Consider the following 25,679-nt stretch of genomic DNA (forward strand, 5'->3'; position numbering starts at 1 on the left):
TTTCTCATTGACACTTAAGACGAAGTAGAAAACCAGAGATGGCCCACCGACCCACACACACACACACACACACACACACACAGTTGGTGTACCTACCTAAACGGGGACCGTCCATTCATTTCTATGAGAAAAACTTTAATCTCAATCACGATACCCTTAACCCCCACCCAGCCCGAACCTTAACCACAAGCAACCAACTCAAATACAAGACTTTTGGCATTTTTACTTTTTTGATTGAATTCACATATTTGCATGAAATTGAGGTTATCCAAATGGGGACCTCAAAAGATGTCCCCAAAAGTAGGGAAATTTCAGGGTTTACTGCACTTTGGGGACATTCTGGTCCCCAAATGTGATACACACGCATACATATCCAGGTCAAATACTCCAATCCTCTGTGTCCCATCCAGTCAGTAAGCAGGACCTGAATCTTCTTTAATCATTCACCAAAATCGAATCAGCAAACTACTAATTTGTTTGTTCTTGATAATTACAATATGTCTCATTTTGGATGATGTTAATTCACTTTTATGTCTTTACCATGGCTTTCCGATGTTTGTCATAAACTGCTGATTAATTAGATCACAGTTGGCATGACACCAAACCCGTAATTCCATTATCCCACAATAACTCCGAGTACAGCGCATGTTATATGTCCTTTTAATTACTGGCTGTACGTCTTGCTACACTGTTCATTTGCCCGAGTTCTGTTTTAAGCATTTTTTTTTCAGTTTTGATCAGAAACACCTCCTTTGAACTTTTTATTTGCGTTATTTTTCTTTCCGGTTATTAGTGGACGTTTATTACCAGCATGGATCTACTAATTTGGACTGAAGGGTGCATGCAGTGTGCTCCTCGGTCAGACACCGAAACGGAACATCGGGCCATGGTTTCCACACAAGATCACTTCACAGCTCTGTGAGACACTTAGGCTGTGTGCTGAGCGAGGCCTGGGTTACGTGGCCGGCGCCCAGGGGAGCTTCTCTATTTACGCCCCACAGGGCAGACCAAGCGCAAGATGGAACGTCTGGGTGTCATCTAGATAAAACGGCGATGTTTATCACCGTGCAAACCACACATTTGCATGGGGGACTGAACTCCAGGTCAATCACACTAAATATAAAATAAACGCGTTAATTATTTAGCATATTCCGCTAACCAACTAGCTAGCTATGACCTTCCAACTTTACTTGCCAGCTTTTTAATTCAGTTTTTTAAACATCTGAGAAGGGCGGGGAAGCCTCGAAGTAACTTTTTTTTGGCTGAGTCACCCAAAACAACACTGAAATATCCTTAAAAAAAACACTGTCCAGAACAAGCAAAAGCGTGTGGCTTTGTTAAGGTACGTCTGATCCGACCTGTTCAGAAAGCTGCCACTGACACTCTCACCAGAAAAAGCGGTGAAATGAGATTAAATGAGCAAAAGTTCCCTGGAAATAATCAGAAGGGTTCAATAGATTGGGTTAAGAATTTGGGCTATTGTCAAAAACGTCAAAAATCGTAAGTGGCACTAACTATACAGTGGTTGGTTGTATGAATTACATATATAATGTAAAGCCTATAGTATTAATCCAGTGTACATAAATTAAAATCACATAAGAGTCGAAACTGAACTTGACATAAATTTGTGTCTGGCCCTTTAAATACGGAAGCCCTCGAAGCACAATATTTGCAACGGGATCCGTAATAACGCAACCGGGCATCCATAGAAAATATTTGTCCCCATTTCGCTTCCCCAACCGTGAAAACTACAGGAGAGGAAAAAAATCTTGAAGACCCCGATACGCACGGATCGGATCCACGGCAGCCACGCAGGAAGGGGGAAGCGTACAGTTCGGGTGTCCCTGTCCTGGATGGGTACTGGGCAGAGCTTGGGATCGGAGGGCCTGCGGTGTCCCAGGTAAAGATCCACTCGAGCTCCGGTGACCGCGGGCGAACAGAGCTGAAGCTCCTCGTCCCGCCCCCGCTCCGCTCGCTCCTCTCGGCCACAGGCCGGGCCGAAGCCACTCGAGAAGCACAACGATGTCCCCCGGTGAAGGCCTGGACGCGGCGGAGCGACTCGTGTCGGGCTCCCAATGGCTCCCTACGCCTCTCGGCATGCTGCTGGCGGCGGCCGCATTCGGCGTCACCCTGGCGCTGGTGCTCTACATGATCTCGCCGCTGATCAGCCCCAAGCCGCTCAAGCTGAACGGGGCCCACGTCGTGGTGAGTGGCGCAGGGGCGCGGGAGTAAGCGGGCGCGGGTAACGCTTAGCGCAGTTATTGTTATTTTCATACTGCAGTAGCGGTCTATTGGGCGGCAAAGCGAGACGGGGACGAGCGAGCCTTGTGGTGGGGATCGCGGTGATCCGGAGGGGTGGAGCGGGAGGATCACCTGTACGGACGGGGGGTGCCGGCCAAGCGGGAAGAATTACAATAATAATAACAACATTATTATTATTATTATTATTATTTATTACTACAATAATAAGACAAATAACAAAGACGACAGATATGTCTTTAAGTGCCTGCCCGATGGCTGTATAACTTGCATGTCTTTTACGAGCGTTTATTACGTTTTGTTTTTAAAGCCTAATAAATGTTTCTGTTGATTTGTTCGTGCATATTACGGCATTAATTTGGGTGCCTGGACAGACCGTACCTGTGTGTGTGTGAGAGAGAGAGCGCTCTTTACACCCACGCAGTCTAAAGGCGCAGGTGTGATTTTAATCCATCCACCCTAAATATTGTGTTACTCAGGGCTTAGGTTTTTGGTTTAAGGCATAAATATGTGAAGGTGGGGAACAAATATATATATAGTTGTTCATTTGATCAGTCTTATTTTAAATACTAGACAAAAAAAGGTAACTGTGCCTATTTTAATGACAGAGACAGATCTGCTCTGTACTTTGCATTATTTACACATACATGTGCGTAATTTTCAGTGCTGCCCTGCACCATGTGTGGATGCGTCCTGCATTCTGATCAAATTACTGAATACTGAGCAGCAGCGTTTGACGTGGCTGTTATTAAAGACAGACGTTGCCCCTACTGATTTGTCTTTTCCTTTGGGCAAGAAATATAAAACACCCATGAGCCCCTGTTGTGGTTCGTAACAGGTCAAACAATCCAATAAATCCTAACTCAACAGGTCATAGGGTGTTTTGTGTAGAAAATAAAATATACTTTACAATAAAACTTCACCCAAATAAACATCCCCGCTTATCTAGTACTGGTTCAGGCCTGTATCAGGTAATGTATTTTACATAAGGCAAGTAAACCCCTTGGATGAGGCACACTCGCATAATCACAGTCTGCCACAATACCACTATCCAAAAAACACAGAGGGGATGGGATCCATCCCTGGAGGTGTGAGTTAACTCTGCTCTCTAGTCAAATCGTTAAAAATATATGCAGGTAGTTTGTCCAAATTGATTGCTGTTTGATTTCCTTTGTGTATTATTAGCATTTTAGTTTTAAATTGCAGGTAAACGTGGAACACCTTTGGAAATGATGTCCTCTCTGTGAGATCGCTCGTGAACAGTATATCTCCGCATCCGTGTTCTCCTGCAGGTCACCGGAGGCTCGAGCGGGATTGGCAAATGCATTGCTATGGAGTGCTACAGGCAGGGGGCGTTCATAACGCTGCTGGCACGGGATGAGGTGAGCTTAACGCACGCTGAAAGGCAGGGTGTGTCCTCCAGGGGTCTCTCTAAGGCGTCGCCAACTTCTGACCTCATTAAGACCACAAGTGCCGCTGTGAAGTGTATTTTGTTTTTTTTTTTTTAATTGTTGAACTTTCCAACCTGCAGGTGGTGTAGTAGTTAAGGATCTAGGTTTATAACCTGAAAATTGTGGATGTTAATCCCTTGAAGGGCCCCACAGTAGGGCCACCTGAATTCAGTTCTTAACCTGACTTTCTCCAGGTGCTGTGTGTTGATTTCAGAAAAGGCCAACATTCACAAATTATCCGCAGTCCAGCCGAACATTGATGTAAATTATGTTTTATTTAAAAAACGTATTTCGTACGTTGATTACAAAACCATGAATGACTCAGATATCTGCAGAGCCAAGAATATAGAAAAGCTGCGTGAAGGGGGGGGGGGTGGTGGTGAGTATTTTTTTGAGGATGGGACGAGCTGGTTTTTTTGCTGTTCAGTAGTGACATTTGCAATGGGAACAGCAAAGCCAGTGGAGGGATATAAAGAATCTGCAGAATTATAGATTTCTTAACTACTATAACTAAAGTGTCAGCGTCTGGTACCTTTCCTGTAACTCCTAACTGTAATCTTCAGAGAGCCAAAGATGGCTGCCATTAACCATAGAACAATAGTTTTAAATTGTTGGGCGTTGGGAGTGACGAATCTTATTTTTATCATAGAGATAATGGCACAGCATTCCCCATGCATGCCCCATCCAACCATTGTTCCCTCATTCCCAGCTGAATATAAAATATTGATGTTGTCCTGGTTTTTAACTTGGCGAGGAACGTGGTGAACACTGTGAGAACCTCCATCACCCTTTAACAATTTCCTCGGGGATCAATAAAGTATTCTGCATCTGAACCATCTGAAACGCAGCTTGCAGAAAGCTGACGGTCTCGGTCGTGCCATATTTGTTAAATTTACTGGCTCATTTCTGTGTTTCCTGCAGTGATTCATATTTCGTAGTTTCCATATCTTAATGTCCTTAAAATGTACAATTTCTTGTGATGCTGCTGGAACGCTGACGTTTTTATCCTCCTTTTTATGTTCGTTGTAGAGCAAGCTGGTTCAGGCTAAGAAGGAGGTGGAGAGATGTGCTGTCAATGATAAGCAGGTATGCGGAGATGGTTTCTCATACCTGAGCGTTTGTGTTTCAGGTTATGGCCATGGACAGTTGGAATAGAACATGTGTTTTTCCTCAAGTTTGTTAAATTTTTTATTTTTTGTTGTAAACCATTTTAGTGGAATAACGATCAAACTTAAGGAAGACGTCATTCTCAGACTTGACCTCTGTCTCCTTCCTTGCATCGCAGGTTGTGCTCTGCATTTCAGTTGATGTGTCGAAGGATTACGGGCAGGTGGAAAGCGTCATAAAACAGGTAAAGTTATCTAGGGATCAGGTTTTCGCTTTATGGGTAATGTGATTGGCTGAATTCTGTCACGTTAGCGACGCGCTACTGTGAGGCGTCAACGAGCCGTGATGTTGACGGATTCCTGCCGGCTCGGTTTTCGGGCCCCGTTCCAGGCCCAGGAAAAGCTGGGTCCCGTGGACATGCTGGTGAACTGCGCGGGGACCTCCGTGTCGGGGAAGTTCGAGGAGCTAGAGATGAATCGCTTCCGGGTGAGTGCCACACGGACAGGAGAGGCTGTTATCCGTGGCAGTGAAATGAAGCTTTGTTTGTGGACAGAGGCTCTGCCTGGTCGAGTGTAATGCAGATGGAGGTGGATACTGCAGGCCAGGCCCCCCCATCGCTGTTTGACGTTAAGAGCATCCAGCTGGTTTTGTATCTCTAACCAGCTTCGAGCTATGGTACCAGACAGAGGCGGAAAGTTCGGGTCCAGAAAGCAGAGATCCAGACCAAGGTTTTGTGTCAACCGACCAGTTCAACATAAACAGTCACTCAATTGATTGGTTGAGGGCAAAAAAAAAGTGGACTGGATTTATACTTTTTGGACCTGAACTTTCCACCTCTGGTACCAGATGATGTTTCCAGTTTGAGACTGAGCTTCTGCAACTGGGGAGGGGGCAATGTTTGGCAGTCATCAAAAGACAGATTTGATTTCCTACCCCCCCCCCCCCCCCCCCAGAGGGTTGAAGTGATTAGCTCTAAGAAATTACAGTGGCATGAAATCAGTACCAAAATAGACAAGGGGGCATGAGGTCTGTGGCAAGTCTTGCTGAAGCCACGAAGGGTCTACTCACACCCTGCATGTGTGTCTGTGTGTGTACGTGCATGCGCTGTGTCTGGACTGGCAGAGTCTGATGGAGGTGAACTACCTGGGGAGCATCTACCCCACCCGAGCGGTCATCACCACCATGAAGGAGCGGAGGATGGGCCGCATCATGTTCATGTCGTCGCAGGCTGGTCAGATCGGCTTGTTTGGCTACACGGCCTACTCCCCATCCAAGTTTGCCCTCCGTGGCCTGGCTGAATCCCTGCAGATGGAGGTGGGTACCACTGGCCATTCCCCCATCGGGTTCTGGACCGCTCTGCTGCTTCACTGTGTCCCTGTGTGCTTACCTTCTTGTCACAGATGAAGCCATACAACATCTATGTGACGGTCGCCTATCCACCAGACACTGACACCCCTGGCTTTGCAGAGGAGAACAAGTGCAAGGTAGCCCTGGCCGGCTTGTGAAGTCTGGTCTTCACCTTCGTACACCATCTTACTGTCCATGGTAGCGGCACGATCCATGTCTTCGAAGAGTCCGTTGAACGCTCGCTCCCACTGTGTTGCAGCCACTGGAGACGAGATTGATCTCAGAGACATCGGGCGTGTATCAGCCAGAGCAAGTGGCCAAGATCGTCGTCAAAGACGCAGTGGTGAGAAGTGACGTACCGCAATGTCCGGCGGACGCCAGGGTGCTCAGAGCATGTGACTCTTTGCTTTGTCCGCCAACAGCAGGGGAACTTCAACAGTTCGGTGGGGACTGACGGATACTTGCTGTCCGCACTCACCTGCGGGATGTCACCTGTCACCTCCATCATGGAGGGGCTCCAGCAGGTAAAGATATAACTGGATTACAGCCCAGCTCACTAGCCAGAAACCAGGTGGCTGAACAGGACCACACACCCCTTGATTTCCGAAACTTGAACCCGAGTCTTGCTGGAGTATCTTAGCACATGCTAACAACATCACACATGGACAGAGTCGCATCAATATATTTTTACAACATCGGTTGATGCAGGTGCAGTGATTTCAACCGTGTTTGGCAGAGGTGGACATGTCAGGTCCAGAAAGTAAAAATCCAGACCAGGATTTTGTTCCAACCAACCAGTCGAGCATAAAGAGTCACAGTCACATAGTACTCAAGTGGTTGGTTGAAACAAAATCCTGGTCTGGATTTTTACTTTCTGGACCTGAAATGTCCACCTCTGGTGTTTGGTCAGTCGTTTATCACCATTCCTTTCTTTCCAGATCGTAACCATGGGCCTTTTCCGCACCATTGCCCTTTTCTACCTTGGGAGTTTTGACAGCATCGTCCGACGCTGTATGATTCAGAGGGAGCAGTCCAGAGCTGTGGACAAGAGCGAGTGAGGCGCCCCCCTCCTCAACCTGCCTCCAAGCCCCACCCTACTTAGGTTGCTCCACCCATGTCTTGTCAAGCAGCTTCCCCACCTCCCACCTTGTCGTGACACCAGAGGGCACCATGTTAGCATCAGGTGACCACAGGAGGGTCATCAAAAGCAGGGTTAGAGAAAGGTCCCCCCCCCCACAGAAGGTGACTCCACCTGCCCCCATCTTCCCAGACATCTGGTACTAATTGGTTGAATAGTATCTGGTTCCCTGTCCTTCCGTGTCAGCTGAGGCTTAACCTCCCATTTTGGAAACGTTTGTAAACTACTTAGATATGACTTACTTCTCCTTTTACTTTTCGATTCATACTTTATTTCCGTTGCATATAAACTACAGAGAGTGCTAACAGACCGACGCTGTTTATTTTCATTATGGACTGGCACGGTAGTTCTCACCCATTCCTGCATGGATCCCCAGGCCTGCCACCATCTGCTCACCCTCATCAGCGATCTACTCATCATGTCTTTAATGGGCTGAATCGGGGGGCTGTCAGTGCAACAGAACACATCTGCAACAGCTGGAGCTAAATGCCGGAATGGTTGAGAACCACTCTGTTGGAGCCCCATGGACGACAATAGCTTGTTGTGTTTATTTGTTGTGTGTGTGAGAGAGGTTTTATGGCTAAGGAACTTTCGGGGACCAAGTATGTTAATTATCGAAAAGGCCCACCGCTTAAATGAAAACTGCACATGCCGATTTTCCCCATCTAAGCTGAGTACAACCATCCGTAAATTCCAGATGTGCAACTTACACTAGTGGCCAAAATTGTGGAAACGCGTGCAATTTTTATAGACTGCTGCACTTGATTTATTCCAGCTACTTATTTACTTGTCCAGTGTATGATATTTGTAAACAGTCTTTGGTTGTTTATAAACATTACCACTAATAATCGTGTACTTTATTTTTAAAGTAATGCCAAAAAACGTTAGGTGTTTGCACAATTTTGGCCGCTAGTGCAAATGGTAATTAGTAGCTTGTGGCATCTTTTGGAAACTTATTAATGGGAAGCTGTTTAACAGAGTCCGTGGTTTCCTCCTAAAGTTGTTAGTAAACTCCATTGCGAGATTTAGCCCGTGAGCAATTTTGTGTGGTGAATTTGCTTCCTGTACTGCCGCTCTTTTGTTGGTCGCTTGCGTACGTGTTTTTACGCTCATTCTTCCAGTATCAGGATGATTGTAGACTTGCTCGATACACTCCCTGAGAGTACAAGCCGTATATCTGTGGAGGAGTGTCACAATGATATTACGGCTGCATTCACGTTTTTGATCGCTACCTTTATCGAGAGGATTGCCCTGCAGATTAATGGTGAACAACTTGTTTGCGGGGAATGAGTCCCTTGCAGGAACTATACACTTGCATTCACTTCCCTGCAAAGATTTTTTCTTTTTGCTCTTCCACTTGTACTGAAACTTGACGTGAATGCTTCCTTCCTCGACTATGGCCAGTGAAAGTGATTAGTTGTCATTGTTGACACACCACAGCACGCAGTGTACAACAGCGAAATGCATTTAACCCATATGTGACGTCGTGACATAGGAGGGGGCAGCTAATTCAGCACCAGTGAGGCATGTAAGAGCATGCTGTAAGCGAGCGTATGATTGGCTGGGACTGAACGTATATGCCTACAGTAAACATACGATCGATTGGTGACAGGGATGAACAAGACACCCAATGGCGTGAGCGAGTCTGTGAACGAGAGACTCTGATAGGCTACTGAACGGGAGAGCTGAACCTCAGTTGTGACTAATGCTGCGTTCTGTTTTAACTCGTAACTCGGAAATTCCGAGTTGGAAAATATCAACTGGAACACCCCTGAAATCGGAATTCCTACTTGGAAAAATCAGAGGACGACCTCGGAATTCAAAATGGGTTCGCCCTTAATCAATAGTAATTAATACTGTAGTATTATACTGTTTAGCACGTGTCACATTTGTGGCTCATTAAATTGATTGTACACATAGTATTGACCAGCTGCTATCTGTGGACGTGTTGCTACAGTGTTTTATGCACAAAATGCTGTGTAATTTGTTATCTAATGATATTGCTAACGATTAACTGGGCTGGAACTGAAACCTGATTCAAAAAGCAAGATCTCTTGCTTAGCTGGATAACTTGTCAGATTTAAGGTAGACTGGGCTGAATGTAAGTGAAGGAAGATAAAAAAAAAAAGGCAAATTAAATCTGCCAAGCTATACTGCTAAGCAGGAGAACTTGCTTTTTGACACAGGTTCTAGGTATTGCTAAATGGCTTTCCGACTGGAACGTAAACTTGAGTGTGACTTCATTCCCTACTCCGAATTCCGAGGTAAATGGAACGCAGCATTAAATACACCATCTACTGGTGTAGTACTGTCTGTAGCCTAAATGTGCAGTGGCTTCCCATATGCTGCAATTGTATTTTAGAGAGACAACGTTTTTCACGAGTTAAAGTGATTCCAACCAAGGTTTCTTAGCAGACTGGTTCTCTTGCCAGAGGCGTCGGCTGTCGACTGGAAGGCCATTCGCACAAAAAGCATTTGAACTCGTTAGCTGACTATGGGATGAGCAGTCATGTTTGCGTTTTTAACTTGAGTAGCTAAGGTACAGTGTTGAGAGACTAATTCAACGACAGATTATTTTTCCTCACGTGATTGTATTTAGCTTACTCCTTGGCGCTATTTAGCCTAAATAACAGGTTATTTTACATATCGGAACGCAAGTGTTTAAGATTTATTTTATACAAACGGGAAGTGCCACTGAACGAGCTGGTAAACGAATCAGAACGAATCAGCTGAATCAAACTAGCTGCATCCAAAAAAAAGTGTAATTTCGCCCATCACTAGTGCAGATAGCGGGTGATCAGGTAGTTCAGTGGGAGCGTTTTGAAATAAATAGGTGAGGGAGTCAATGCAGTTTCTTACGTAACTGCACATGCCCCAGCCGGCTGATCCGGAGCACGCTGGCTGGCTGTTCTGTGCCATGGGTCTCCTGCCAGAGGCCTCGCGCTGTCGACTCTCCTCGGGACGAGAAAATAGTTCAGACTAGAAGGCCGTTCACACAAAAAGCGGCTGTTGTAATTAGGACAAGGGTGTCCTTTGTGACCGCGCAGGCGGCGGATTTGCATTTCAGTCACTCTGAGGAGAATTTGACAGCCCCAAGTTCCTCGCCTTCAAGAGCACAACATTAGTATCTTGTAATTTGTTTGTGGATACCAGTGTGTGTTTGTGCGCGTGCACTAATGGAGGGAGTAGCGCGTCGGCCAGCCTGTGGCGTTAATGACAGCTTTTCCTTCACATTTCCGTCTGTGTGCAGGCTTTTTGCGGTGAACACAATTCTGTAATTTAGCCTTTATACTATTTCACAATTCTGGTTTCGCAAAAGCGAAAAAGGGGTAAAATAGCCTAATTAGGAAATACTCAATGTGTCGGGACGAGCCGTGGGATTGATTATCGTTTGACTCGCGGGACCGAGTAGTAACCTCACTGGCCTGAGGGTGGCGCCGGAAAGCCGCGTTCAAAGTGCTATACAAGTATCTCTGCTCAGCGCCGCTTAACGATATTCTCGTTTGATGTCTTCCTTTTCTTATCTATCGGCCCTGAGAGGACTGACGCCCGTCTGCAATTATTTTCTGTTATTACAAGCGCAATTAAATGCTTAGTCCCAATGCCAAAAGGAACCAAAAAAGCAAGGCAATGCAATGCAACTATTTGACTGCTGCTTTGTTTACTTCAGAAATACCTTATAAATAAGCCAAGAGCTGAATTGTGGAGCCCGTTCAACGCCTTAATACCGTTACGTAATGCACCTGTTTATATCTATGGCTTACATAATTTACCTGTTTTTCCAGAGAGAAGAATTCGTCTTTGTTCCGTTTCAGATCTGTACAAATGTCCTTGCATGAAGAATGATGGTGAGAGCAGATGATTTGGTTGATGTTCTCACTTGACGTCGGTTTCTGAGGCTATGCAGCACAAAGTTCATTTGCGGATTTTTTGCTTTTTATAATGTGTGCATTTTAATTAACTCACCTAGAATATACAGTAGCTGACACGTAGTTCATAGCTTTTTGATATGTAGCTTATCACAAAAGGATTTTTTTTGGTTTAACAGTTTAAAGCTATGCAAGTTAAGCCGTTGTGTTCAAGACATGTTGAAACACCCTATCGGAATACCGATGCTTTTCTCATGTTATGCCCTAACCCCGGTTTTTGTGCGTTTAAGATAAGTATATGATATGTAAGAGATTAACTTAGTTCGTTTTGCTCTGAAAATAACCTGGACACGTTCGGTTCTTTCCTCCTTAATTGTTTATGCCTGTCTTCACCCTGTGTGCCATTTTAAATAGAAAAGGGATGATCGGAAGACCGTTGCTATGTCATATTTTGTTACATGAAATAATAAATAACTTTTGAAAAAGTCCACGCCTTCTTTGTCGTACACTGACCGGTGTCGTCAGAGTCCGTTCTGATTCTCTGTTATGATCCTCCATAGGTGAATGGCTCTGCTTCAAAATTAGATTGTATTAATAATAAATTTTTCACTGCATTTTCATGCTGGCCTTCTATACGGGTCTGTGTTTTTCTCGGAATAATATTTGAAACACTAGGCGTCAGCATTATACCTTCGTTAAAGCGCCCACCCGAAGTTTAGGTATGTATTAATGGTTTAGATAAAAAAAAAACGGTGTAGACTTGTCGATAACGAGATGTCTACATTGCACAGTAACGAAAAGACAAGCGCCTTGCTTCAGGATATGAGAGTCCGCCTCTGTAGGGCTTTAAACCTACGACCCTCTTACGCAAGCGCTTTTCGAGATTATATTTTAATAAGTCCACAGATAAAACGTCGCGTAGGTGTTGACCTTTAATGCCCATAATGCATTTGCATCCCACTTACCCTATGTTGCATTTGATCTCGAAGCACTTTAAGATGGGGAACATCTTCCCCGCTGAACAAAAAGTCCCGAGCTGTTTGGAGGGGTATTTATTATTATTATTTTAAAATTGTTCTTCATGGAACAAATTGATAGGTGAAAATTGCACATTGTACCACGTGTAAATTTCCCTTCGGCCAATTACCTGTGTTAGGCCTAATATAACGTAAAAACCGTGCCAAATGTAAATTTTATTAAATATTATTAATAAGGCCCTCAACCCAAAAGCGCTGCTATGGATGGCTACCCTTCGCGACCAGCTTCATATTACCTACGGCGAGCAATTTGGGGGAGACGTAGAGATTTCCCCACGGGGATCAATACGAAGTATCAAAGAAGGGGGAGGGGGTTCCCATTAGTACAAATAAGGGGGGGGGGAGAGAAAATAGTGTGGAATAATAAAACAAGCACGTCCAGGTATAGCACCGACATTCTTCCTCACGCAGGGTTTTTAGCGTTTATGTGTCCAGTCCCCGGGGACGAAAAGCATGAATGGCGTGACGTTGAGGAAACGCCTCCCAGAGGTGTAACTTCGCGTTTTAGGAGCGTTGCCGTACCGGGACCGCTTGGACCTTATAGCCCCTACAAAAACAAAAACGCCGCTTTCCATGCAGAGCTTATTGGCAAATGTAGCTGTCTATTATAGCACTGATCGTTCAAATGGAAGCATGCACGCATTTCTAGAACTGCTCCGCACTTTCGTTCTCGCTTTCCATCGTTCGGAGGCGGTGCAGATGTCAGCGGAATAGGCGAAAAGGCGACGGAAAAAAAGCGTTCAAAGCTTTTTTATTTTCTGGCACGATCGCCTATGGGGATCAGCGACACGTGTGCAGCTGTGATGCGCGATTTCTGGAGCGCACGCCTCTCAAGGGGAGTCTTAAATATCCTCCGCACCATCCTGTGTAAGTGAAGGTGTATATAAAGCGCTTTTGCGGGAACTCGGCGAAACACCATTTATTATCCAATCCGGGATATTGGAGATATTTAAAGTTTACTTGTTGCAGAAATAACACCGTTCGGTGTAATATAAACATTTTAGCGGAGTGGGAGATGAATCCTGAATGTGAAGACCTGGATTGCAGGACAACTGTGCGCTAATTGAACTGGTCGACGGTGGAAAACGCGTGAAAAATATCCGAGTGGCCGGTTTTCTGACAGTCTTCAATCAATAGGCTATGGCAAACCAAAGTACTTTTGATAGTAAGATTATAGTGGAGAATTACATCCACCAAAAACTTTCGAATAGGGGAATCGACTGGGGAATGGACTTTGGCGAGGAAACGGAGCCGCCAGCGAACGGCTCCACGGGCACGGCGCTCTCACGGCGCCTCCAGACAGGTGCCGCCGCCGCCGCCCATATTCGCAATCGGTCGCCGCAGTTGGACCCGCACGCCGCTCTCCACGCAGTCCTGCGGGAAGCTGGGGATCAGGTGGAAAGGCGCTACCGCCGGGACCTAGTGGAGATGTCGGCGCGGCTGCACCTGACACCCGACACGGCGGAGAGCAAGTTCGCCGCGGTGATAGAGGAGCTGTTCAGGGACGGCACCAACTGGGGCCGGATAGTAGCCTTCTTCGAGTTCGGGGTTGCGGTGTGTGTGGAGAGCGTGAACCGGGAAATGACGTCCCAGGTGGACCACGTTGCCAGCTGGATGACGGAGTACCTGAACGGACCGCTGCACACCTGGATCCAGGAGAATGGGGGATGGGTACGTTTTATGCTGCAGCCGTAAATTTAATACCCATCGCGCAAGTGTGATGTTGGCGTAAACAAATCAACGTGGTTGAAATTCCCGATTGGAAAAACACATCGTTACATTACATTTCTAACCAATCGGCCACGATCTTCTAGTCACACCTCTCCACAGCCGTGTTAAGCCGTCGTTGAAGTAGTGAAACAAGGTGTGCACCTATTTGTGTGTGTGTGTGAGAGAGAGTGTTTGCGCGCCCGCGTCGATTTTTTCCCATAGGAATAATGCCGAGAGAAATGTTTTGCAGTCAGAAGTTATAGTTTTGCCACCATGTTTAACATTTTATGCACTAGTTTTCTGTCAGATAAACAGAAGTTCTCTAATTTCATTGTTTTTTTTCATGAACAGATAAATTTCCTCCCCCTTATTTTGGAAACAGATCTGGATCCCCATACTGGAAAGAAGCAGTCAGTTTCTTAATTTAACGTGTGACCTGATCTTTCTTCCCCCTGAAGCCCAGGAAGATTAACCTCACCGAATGTTAATTCATACCCTGTCTCCTTCCTTTTAGAACTAAATTTTGCCCTCAGAGTGTAAATCTTTCCAGGATGTCAGTCTTTTCAATTGGTGTACAGTTCGCTTGCCAGATGGATGGGTGTGATCGTTATCCATGTCAGGTTTGGAAACCCCTAGTGGATCTCTGAAGTGGACCCCCCCTACCGGGGACCAGACAGAATAAAGGCTTCGGCAGCACAGAAGTATCAAACAGAAGCTCCTAAACCATATGAAACAGGTTTCCGGCCTCTTTTGTGTTTGCAGGTTTTTTGTTAGATTTCAGGTAGGTGTTGGCTGTCGTGATCTTTTTTAACTTTTTCCTCTCCTCAAACTTCACTCTTAGCTGTTGTTTCAGCCATAAGTAAGGCTGTTCAGTTAAATGTTTTCTAAATACCCCAGACCTCAGGCCCAGACACTTCTGCTGCTCAGACAACGCTGTGTCAATTCTCATCAGTGGGAACGTTTTACCGCCAGTTAAAACGTGAATTTGCATGGGGTCCCCACAGTTTGGGGGCCCTCCTGCTGGCTCCAAACGAATGCAGCCGGAGGGGAGGGGAGGGGGGGGGGGGGGGTTGTGGGTGCCCAGAAACAACAAACCCACACCTAACTCTGATTGACAGGGTTATGCATCCGAGCAGTTTTCCCGGGATGCTTGCGGCTGTCAGGCCTGATGCCGCCTTTGTCTTGCCGGTTTGGTGTGGGCGCTGGAATGCCTTTGCTCTCTAGACCTCGTGGAAGCAGTTTGTTGAGAATTGCATGTCCTTGAATTATTTACCAGTCTCCTGTCTAGGGGCGATAAAACGATTTGAGCGCAGTATTTAATTTCTCCTGCGTGAAAACAAGATGATTTGCATTAAGGCTCTGGAGACGGGATGTAATTCAGCAGAGAATGCCTCAGGTGACAAGTGTCTTTCATCGCCGCTGTGTCTGACGCTCTCAGACACAGACTCCTGTATCTCCGTACACTTAGCGCTGCCAGGATTCATCACTCAAGCCTTACTTAGCTTCCTTAGGGTGGAATCTATGGCCTTTATCAGACTGGCTCTTTTTAAGAGGTCTTGGATCGGTTTCCGTCGTCGAATGGGATTTAGTTGTCGTGGAGACGGCTCACGGCTGGAACCGATAACTCCTTTTATCACCCACTTGTTCATTTAGGGCATCTCTTAATCTGACTGTTTAAGATGGTGGAAACACACATCCTTTCAACATCCCCCCCCCTGATAAGTCTGTCGGGACTTTTTTAATTATTTTCCCCGGGCAGCTGACAGTTCATTCACATCAGACCCTATTTGACTTTCACTTGTGTCCCATGTACGTCTTTTTGAAAACCCTACATTTTTTACCATTTTTTGGTTAGACATAGGGTAAGCTGTGTGCAGAGTGGTGGCTGTGAGGCTAGAGCTATCTATCAGCAATCAGAAGGTCGTTGGTTCAAATCCTATGAATTCCAGGAGTGATCCTATGCCCTTGGGTAATACTTTAACCTGCAATTGTTTCATCCTGAGTATGATGTTAACCTACATGCAGCCATGTAAGGAGGTCCTCTAAAATTTGGGGGTTGGCAGCAGAATTGGCCCTCCATTCCACTCGAACTAGTGTGGTGCCGAGGGATCGCATGGCAACACTTGAGATGTCATCCCTGAGGTAGTTTTGTCGTGTGGTGGAGGGCAGCAACGTGCTGTCAGTGCATATACTCCTTACCTTACCTCTCTCATAGGGCAAGGCGCTCATGGTGAAAACCGTGTCAGAACAATCACATGGAGGGTGAGGATAGTCGAATGTCCAGGCCGCATTCTCACTGTCATTTGACCTTAAGCCCGATGAGTTGATCTGGGATGAAATGGCTAGAAAGGTCAAGGCTGTGTGGTCAGCTGGTGCGGGTCATCTGTGGGTGCTTCTCCGGCATTGTCGGCGGTGGCTCGCTATGAAGGATAGTCTGGGTCTTTAATAGAACGCCTGAAGTTTAGTTAGCTGTGATGGCTCAGTGGCTTAGGATGCTGCGCCTACGAACGGAAAGCTACTGGTCCAAATCCCCTAGTGGGCGGAGTCAGCCCTAATTGTTCCAGGGGCTGTCGGTCACTGCATTCTCCAAAAAAAAAAAAATCAATTAAATAAGAATGAAATAAATGTATGTTGCTGTAAACAGAAGTGTCTGCTACTGAAATAAAATGCGATTACTGTCCTATTCTTTTACGAGTCTTAAGATGTTGCCTTTTTTTATCGTATAATATTCTGTTAATTATTTAATATATTTTCTTCATTTCCATTCTGTACATGGCACTGTGAGTACTCTCAAAGCTTATGCAGCAGTAGATGCTGGTAACAAACTGTTAAATTTACTTTGTTATGCCCAAGGAGAAATTCATAAAAGCAATCACACCCTGGGGGGTCCCTGGTTTAGGAGGCCAGTGCTTTGTCCATTAGGCCACTGGGGCTGCTTTGGTTTTTGACAGGCATACCCTGCTTTCCTGTGTGCAGAGCCCCTTCTGAGGTCTCCTCAGTTAAAGCAAAGATCCTTTGAGGAGAAAAATTTGACTAAGAAATTATTGATTTTTATTTACAACCCTGGAGGGGGGCTCCAGATAATTTCCATAACCCCCCGTTAACCGAAATTATAGCATAGGTATACAAATTCCAGAAACAGGTTTTCCCCATCTGATTTGAATATCATGGGGGAATTCACCTCCTCGTGTTGTTTTAAAACGTGACAGAGGTGACACTGGATCTGCTGGGAATCATGGCCCTGGAGTTTGTCGGCTTCCGCTGTTCCCGTCTTTACTGCCGCTGAACAATGGAATCCAATGTGATGTGGGTGGTGGCGCTTATCAGGCATTATCCCAAATTATCTGGGATGTATGTTTTTGGTTGTGGCTTCTGCGGGCTGTAAACCTCTGCGTGTATGTGTGTGGGAGGCATCTATGTATATATTACTATATTGTGGGGATCAAATGTCCCCACAATGTGATAAAATCCTGTTATTTTGATGTTGCGGGGACCATTTTTCCAGTCCCCAATGAAATGATCAAAAATCTACAAATGCCGAAAGTCTTGTATTTTGTTTGGTTACTTTTGGTTAAGGTTAGGGCTGGGTAGGGGTTAAGGTCGTCATAGTTGGAATTAGGGTTTTTCCCCCTAGAAGTGAATGGATGGTCCCCACAAAGATATGAGTACAATCATGTGTGTGTGTGTGTGTGAGGGAAAACCTTTTGGGAGATGTCGGCCTAATTTGGTGAGAGGCCGATCACTCTCCATGTTGATGGTCTTATTCAGGGCCCCTCGGAAAATTTCTGAATTAACGGCGTGTTTGGTGCGGCGTGGGGGGGGGGCATCTGTCACCAGTGAGCTCAGGGTGGGGTAATTCTGCTGGATGACCCTGAGGGTCTTACTCAAATCATCCCGTGACACTGTTCCTGCACGAAATCCCCCCCCCTTCCTTTTTTTACGTCCTGTGGAAGAGGGGTCACGAGGGGAGAAGTGGTGACGATGAGACTACACAATCCATGGGGGGGGGGGTGTCATCATTCACATTCATGTTTGTCCGTCCTCTTTTGCATGTAACCAGGCAACGACTGACCTCGGGTAACAGCTGCATCGCTGTGGGGTTTTAAGCCTGATTTATCCCATCTCTTGCGGCCTTAGTGTGATATCGGTATAATTATTATCTGATTGGACGTGAGCTTGTTGTGTGTTTTGAACCTTCCTGGTGATGGCCGTCCTGGCTCTTCAGGTGGTTCACCCAGGCGTTACCAGGGTAAGGTTCTTCCGTTCATGTTCTCTTCCTGTGGTTTCTCCTCTCCTCCACCTTCTGTGGGCGGCTCGTCTGGCCGTCGCCGGTCCGCAGCCTCCCCGTCTCCCGACTGCGGCTGAACTTAGACTCGGATCCGCAGGCTCCGCTCCACTTTCCAAATCTTAACAAAATATTACTCAACTCCTCGCAGCCTCCGGTATTGAGGGCCACTCCGGGCGGGGGGGGGAGAGATTTCCACACCCTGAACCACCGCTGGTAGTGCGTCCTGCCTCCGTCTGTCACACATCGTTCCTTCACTGTCATCCCGCACTAGCTGAGGAAGTCAGCCTCTCTCTCTATTAATCTTAACTTCTTTGTCACCTTAAAGTTTTTAGCGGCACATGATACTGAGCCATTCAACGGCTAAATAAGGGGATGGGGTGATGTGGGGGGGGGTATTGCTTCATAGTCCTAACCCGCCCCCACATTTTGTCCAGATGAGCCATGTTAGCGTCCTGTTTTCCAATCCCTAACCCCCTCCCCGGTATAATAGCACCGTTTATACATATTTTTTTCTGAGCCAGGGATTTCAACAGACTTTCCCATTTTTGGCATGGGGGTATTATTTTGGGCAACCCCCCCCCCCCCGGTGCTGTCTGGTCGGTGCTCTGCAGCGCCCCCTGTGGAAGTGGCAGAGCAGGACGGGTGTCAGCCTCACTGTGCCGCGTGTAGGACTGAGGCTGGCGGATGTTTGTTCGTCATCACTAAAGTTAGAACAAAGTAGGCGGCTAATTAGCTTAATGGCTATGCTTAGGCGGGGGGGGGGGGGGGGGGGGGGTGAAGTATAATGTGGAAATTATTTTCTGTCAGTCCGCAACCATTTTCCTGTTTTTTAAATTGCATGATGCTCAAAATAGGTATGTCTCTCGGTCTGCTAATTGTATCAAAAACAAACATTCACTGTACAACCTGTGTCAGTTACGGCTTGCTCAACAATGACATCGTTTATCCATTGTTTAAAGATGAGGGAACTGACTGTGGTTTAAAGTGTAGAGGTTTTTCTGGGGGAACAGTATCATGCCCTTCGACAGTAAAGCATGACTTTGGAAGTTCACCAGTAACCTGAAAAGCCGAGATGTGTGATTGACATGACCCTGTGAGAGGGCCGCTAATGGACTGTCACTGTCCCCCGAGCGTCTGAATCATTCAGGATGTTTGACCACCTGCCACAGACGCCTCTGCTCATCTGCGAAAGTGTGAAGTGCGCTCCTCCTGGAGGTTGAGAAGGTCAGTAGGTCTGAGGTCTTGTGTTTCACTGGATGCATGAGCGCAAGAGCAGAACCAGTGTGTGGAACCTGCAAGAACCCAGGGTCAATGGGATATGTTGTTATGATATCGGTCCATCCATCCATCCATCCATCCATCCATGCTCCCTCCTGGTACACCACATTCTTCCTACATGGGGCTGGTGAATCAGAGTCCAAATTGCCTTTATGCGACTGTATATAGGTGCCTTACAGTGACGTCCCATCCGGCATGTTTCCTGCCCTCTTCCCTTGATTTCTGGGATTTAGGCCCATGACCTAACCCTAACCCTAACCCTAACCCCGCTTGTCTTTCATTAAATTTTCACGCAGCTCCTTCCTAATACGGTTCTCCCAAGCTGCTGTGAGATGAGATTCATTAAAGTTTAAAACTCTGAATCCACATGAAGCATGAGGGTCACCGCTGAACGCAGAGTCGTGTTCGTACCTCTTTGAAAGACGCCGGAGCACGGCTGCGGGGTCCCTCTCTAGGCATCTGCATGGGTTTCTCCTCCCTGCCAGTTCGCCGTCGCCCCCGGTGCTGCTTTGCATTTGAAAGGTTCCTGTTTTTATTTTCGTTTTTTGAGACGCCACCTCTCATCTTAGCTAGAAAATTCGGCCCCAATTTAAGGCTGGTGCTTAGGAGCTTGCAGCTGCTGTCTGAGACGGCGGCTGAGTTGTATCTGCACACGCCTCCGCGTATCGCACGCCTGTTTATCTGAGGCGTGTCGCGTCTGTCCTGTTTGTTTCCATCAGGTTGACGTGGGGTTCCTGAGATCCGGCTGCTTGGCGTCCTGGTGCTGATATTCTGGTTCCAAGTGGTGGCCTTGCTTGGCTCAGAGGACTGTGGTCCTGAGGCTCTGGCCTCCAAGCCTGAGGAAGATCCTGATTGGGCGGAGCTGGGTATGGGGTGGAACTTCCTCTGTCCTCGGCTTCATTGATGTGGTGTGTCTGCGGGATCCAGGTGTTGCAGTTTGATATTAATCCTGACTCCACATGGTGTTTTTGTCTAAGATGAAAGGAGAACTAAACCGGTTTTGTGCGTGTGTGTCCTGGAGACCCTGTGTAGGGGGACGGGGGGGACGGGGGGGGGGGGGGAGGGGTAGGCGGAAGAGGGGCGTTCAAAGGATCTCTTTTGTTCAGTCTGAGAAAAGTTGACAATGAGGAATCATTAATCATCTTCAGTGTTTAATGTAATTTCTAGGGAAAACTCAGTGTAGGCGAATGCAGCTTTAAAGGGGTACAGTTTTACTCATGCCCATAAAAATCTTTTTCAGGAGCTCAGGAGGAATGGCAAGATTGGGTTCTGTGGGGAACGTCGGTGGGACTCGATAAGGAAATGAGCTCAGAGCCAATTCCGAATCTGCACCTGTGTCCCGAATGCTCTCCTCGCTTTATCAAATGAGGGTTAGTCCTTATCTCAGAGCCAGTGCCTAGTCCCTCACATTTGAGCCAGGTGAAGTATGCGTCTGCCCACTTTTACGGCTCCATTTATTAACCATAATTACTCCAGCCTCTCCTGAAGCCCCTTTGAACACGCGCAGCTATATCTGCTTAGGATCTGCGGCCTCTTTGCCGCTGCTGATATAGACGCGGGTACGGTAATCTGGCGGGAGACGTGAGGGTGGGCAGCGGGATGGGGAACTGAAGTGCATTCAGATCTGATGGAATCGAGGGTATTAAGAATCTGCTATCGTCTGCTTATGCCTGTGCAGAGTTCTGTTATGGACTTGAGGGGAATTTTGGGACACAGATGGAATGGGAGATTACCGAACGCCCGTAGCATTAAGATTGAGGAAGGTGGCTGGTGTGGGGGAACGACTGCAGAGTTCATGAGCAGATGGGCACATTTAGATGTGGGTGGGGCGTCATTCACCGCATGGGATATGTTTACTGGGACACTTTATTAGGACACAGGCTATCAGACTGCCACTTGGTTCCCTGCGGATGAGCTTTATTGGTCAGGCTGGTGTGTGTGCGATTGGACGGCAGATTGATTAAACGCCATGTAATATTTTGAACAGGTGTAGTCACTCAGTGTAGGGCCCATCTTGAGTATTGCTTCATGTTTATCTGTAGCCCTGTGGACTCCTGTGCTGCATGCCGAAGTTAAGCTCTAGGTTTAGGATGTTTTAAACCTGGTCGCTTTCGGGAATCCCCCCCCCGGGATGTCAGTCAGTTCTCTGTAATTTATCTACCAGCTTTACTGCAATGTTGTTGTGTCCCTGTGAGTCTCCCAAACTCTGTTCAGTTTCGTTTTGGTCCCTCTACTAGCCACCAACTCAGATCTTTCCTCCTGGGACTGTTCCTCAGTTTGCTGCAGAATGATCCAACAATCCTTTTTTTTTTTCTTAGGTGATACACTTTGTGAAATTGATTTAAATCACATTTTTCTTTTTCTTTTGCTGCCTAGCCTGGATTGCCAAATTAGTGATAGGCTGGGGCAGATTGTCCACATGTGATATTAATGTACTAATGGCTCACCTCACTGCAGTAGGCAGTGGATAGTATTTATGTTAGATGGCACTGTGGACCCTCTGTGAATATGTCAATAGAATCCCTTTGATCGGCTGTGGCCGGCCAGCCCTACGAATGCCTGCTCACTCGCGGGGTGTGTCGCTGTCCACCAGTGACAAGGGTCATCCAGCCAGTGCTGGACCCCACTAAATAGGACCTGAACCAATGTCCTTCTGTTTTCCTTGTGTGTTCTGTGCTCTTGCGCTGGAGCGCACACACACACACACACACAGTCGAGTAATCATGTTTTTGGGGACCCGCTCATTCATTTACATGGGAAAAATGCTAATGGTAACTATGACAACCTTAATCTCTACCCAACAAAATACAAGACTTTTTGCACCTTTAGTTTTTTCATTGCAGTTACGGATTTTTATAAAATAGTCTTCCCTTGTGAGAACCAGTAAACTGGTCCCCATAAGGAAAAAAGGGTATTCATCACATTGGTCCCCACAAGGTAAGGTATACCTGGACCACACACACACAGACACACACACACACACACACACACACAAGACAAAAGCTAATTTTAGTTTGGGTCCAGAAAGTAAAAATCCAGACCAAGATTTTGTTTCAGCCAAGCAGTTAAGTACCCTGTATCTATGTCTATTTAGACTCAACTGGTTGGTTGAAACAAAATCTTGGTCTGGATTTGTGTTTTCTGGATCCGGACTTTCCGCCTGTGGTAGAGAGAGTGTGTTGGACAGTATGATAAAAGCTGGGGATTCTTAGCAACTTCTTCTGGGAAACACCTTCAGATCTGGACACACACACATGCGATGGCACAGGGGACCTTCCTGTGTTTCTGTAGGCTTACCCCACCCTCTGCTCCTTTGTTTTGTGAGAACTGTCGCTTTCTGGAATGTTTGCGGCGCTGTGGGGCTCATACACCATTGGCACATAGCTGGGTGTAGTTTTCCTGATTGGCTTGAGATGGGAGCGGTCCGGTCCCAGTGGGGTCTCTGGCCAGGGTACTGCGAGTCTGGTCCGAGGTGAGAGCTATGTGTGTGTGTGTGTGTGTGTGTGTGTGTGTGTGTGTGTGTGTGTGTGTGTGTGTGTGTGTGTGTGTGTGGGGGGGGGGCATTAAGCTCTGTCCTGTAATGTGCAGGGATTTCAGGGGTGAAAGAAAGCAGGAAAGCGCTGGCTACACTGCACTTTGAAATTAATAGTAGGTGTAGTAACGCAGGTGGACCAGTAGGTGTCATGATGGTTAAAAGCTGCTCTTTTGCCTGAGCTCAAGGATCCTTTTACACTTTCTTTGGCTTTTCTTTGCACTTCCGAAAAGGACAGAGTGTTCACCTGCGTGCCAGTCACCTTGGAGCATTGCGTAAGCAGCCTGGCAACAGGAGCAGGGCCTTCGAAATGCGCCAGGATGCGTGACGGTTCATTTGGGACACTGACAGCCTCCGAGGTACCTGTAGGATGGACAGAAAGTGCTGGGAGGAGGGACCTTCTCAGACGTCCTTTCATGTTTTCCTCAGTTTTCCAGCCCTCAGAATAATCAGGGAATCCTCTCGTAAACGCAGCCTTGGTTATATTTTCAGGGAAGTTTAGCCAAAAGTGAATTTTCCGGTCTGGTGGGGGGGATTGTGACAGAGATGGTTATTGAGCGGGACACATTAACAGTGCTCTCCCCCAGCCTGCTCCGAATTTCCATTTTCCCCATTTCTGCACCCTGAGAATCCAACTCTGTGCGCCGTCTCATCATGATTCCTTACCGTGGTATACGGCAAAGTCCGAGCATCGGCACAGTGATTCCGTTCGGGTTCCAGCACCCAGACACGTGGTTTGGCTCTTTACAGCTGCCCTGCCCTGTATGAATTTCCGAGCTTTTTTTTTTTCTCAGACCTTAGCTACTTAGTGGAGTTGAAGCCTGTCTTCATCTGAGTAGCCCAGCATCGGATTATAATTACACTTTATCTGCACCCCCCCCCGGGCAAAGCCCTCCTTATCAGATTGCAGCACTTGATCTCTCTGTAAGCTAATAAACCACCGGCGACGAGTGATGTCGCCGTCAGCGGTTGACCGACCGAGGTCACGGTGTGTGTCCGAAGGTGTGGGTCGGTCTAGGTTGTGTCGTGCCACGCAGGTGACAGCGGAACCCTGGCACGGTCTTACTGGGGGGTGGGGGTTGGTGTTGACTGGTCTGCCAGATTCACAGCAGGATGGCTGGGGGGGTTGCAGCAACACACGCAGTGCGCCTGTTTGAGTTCATGTGTCAGCTGTGTGTAAACAAAGGTGGGGGGGGGGGGTTCTGGGAATGGGCAGTTTTAAAGGGAACTGGGCGACAGGGAGCTCCTGATCTGCCGTACGGGGGCTCCGCCAAGCCCAGGCGCGGTGCTGCCGGTCGCCTCTGCACCCTGGTGCCGTCTGGTCGTGAGGCTGAAAGAATGTAACCCTCGCCCGCCCACGGCAGATCCATTTATGGACCCGGGAAATGGGTTTGGCGCAGCTGGGAGAGGGCAGGAGGGTCACTGTTTGTGCCCTCTTGGGGGGGGGGGATAATCTCACACTTTCGGAGTGCTTTCACCCGCAGCCGGCCTTGAGCGCGAGAGACTCCGTAGTTTAAGGAATGGCTGCAAAAACAAACAGTCTGTAGAGGCAGGTTTTCTGTGACACTCGCGGATTCATCTAGGCGGTTTGTTTATGAATCATTCAGCAGCCGGGTAAACAGACGCGCATGCAGGGAGCCGTGGTACGGCAGAAACGTGTGTGTGTGTGTGTGTGTGTGTGTGTGTGTGTGTGTGTGTGTGTGTGTGTGTGGGGTGGGGGGGTTTCAGCAGCAACAGGTCCCACTGGTCCCTTTGGATCCCGCTGAGGGAGGCTACCTGCCTATTTAATCCCAACGGAATCCGATAAAGGATTTAATTGGATGGGGTTTTAAGCAGTTGGTGTTGGGTAACCCCTCCCGATGTCGCAGTCTGCTCTCCCCCCCCCCACCCGACATACCACCCCCGCTGCGAGTCGGCAAGCTTTACACCATCCCAGCAGGCTGTGGGGCCAGCTTTTCAAGTAGGCTGCCGTAATATTGCTGGGGGCGGAGTACAGCCCCTTCACCTGCGCCCCCACCCTGGAATTCCAATAAATACTCTAAGGTGCTTTCTGGTTGTATTGTGGTGTGTTATGTAACCTGATTTCCTTGGTGGCTGTAGGGGGGTCGTCCGCGACATTTATCACTTGGGCTTTGATGCAGAGCTCTCTTTCTTGAGCTTCGATCACGGGCGGCTCCCTCTTGTCGGGTATGTTTCAGGCATATTACAGGCAGACAGACCGTCGTTCATGTCTGCAAGTTGCCGTTGCATATATGAGTGACACAGGAGAGAATTTAATTTTAGTGCAGGATAAGAGGGCAACGCAGCCAACCGAGATATGAGATATGAGAGGAAAGGGAGACCTTTTCATCTTTTGAGGTCTCTATCCATGCAGTGCTTCAAGCCTCATTCCCCAGGAACACTGCCGAACTATTTGCGATTTCTTTTACTAGGAAAGGTCCTCTTGCTGAACCCAGCATCTGTCACCTGATTAGCTGATAAGCGAGTGGGGGGGGGGGGAGGGCGGGGGAACAGGCCCCTTTATCAGATATTGCTTGCCAACCACATGGACCTCGGTAGAACAAACAACTTAAAGCTCTTCACATATTGCCACAACGGTCCCGCTGAATGTCTGTGTGATGCGTTTAACGCCGCGTACGAAAGCAGGAACGGGGCAATCGTGG

The 25,679-nt window shown here is 47.4% G+C and overlaps 2 protein-coding genes across 3 annotated transcripts in view; both read left to right on the forward strand.

Annotated features, from left to right (window-relative positions):
- Positions 1–1,653: 1,653 nt before the first annotated feature.
- Positions 1,654–11,657, forward strand: kdsr (3-ketodihydrosphingosine reductase). The gene is made up of 10 exons (XM_049010231.1): positions 1,654–2,205; positions 3,552–3,641; positions 4,740–4,796; positions 4,996–5,061; positions 5,208–5,303; positions 5,940–6,131; positions 6,218–6,301; positions 6,424–6,507; positions 6,587–6,688; positions 7,103–11,657. Exons 1-10 carry the CDS (start codon positions 2,023–2,025, stop codon positions 7,220–7,222), a joined length of 1,074 nt encoding a protein of 357 aa, XP_048866188.1. The 5' UTR covers positions 1,654–2,022; the 3' UTR covers positions 7,223–11,657.
- A 995-nt stretch (positions 11,658–12,652) lies between these two features.
- The window catches only part of LOC125739782 (apoptosis regulator Bcl-2-like), a 25,983-nt gene continuing 12,956 nt past the window's right edge, over positions 12,653–25,679 (forward strand). The window contains exons 1-2 of one of the 2 annotated variants that reach the window (XM_049010236.1): positions 12,653–13,879; positions 14,433–14,950. In XM_049010236.1, the coding sequence (XP_048866193.1) occupies positions 13,349–13,879; positions 14,433–14,438 (537 nt within the window). In that variant the 5' untranslated portion in view covers positions 12,653–13,348 and the 3' untranslated portion in view covers positions 14,439–14,950. Of the gene's footprint in view, positions 13,880–14,432; positions 14,951–25,679 lie in introns of those variants that run through there. The other variant, XM_049010235.1, reaches the window with a different exon arrangement.

This window comes from Brienomyrus brachyistius, chromosome 4 (genome assembly GCF_023856365.1).
Source record: "Brienomyrus brachyistius isolate T26 chromosome 4, BBRACH_0.4, whole genome shotgun sequence".
Classification (NCBI taxonomy): Eukaryota; Metazoa; Chordata; class Actinopteri; order Osteoglossiformes; family Mormyridae; genus Brienomyrus; species Brienomyrus brachyistius.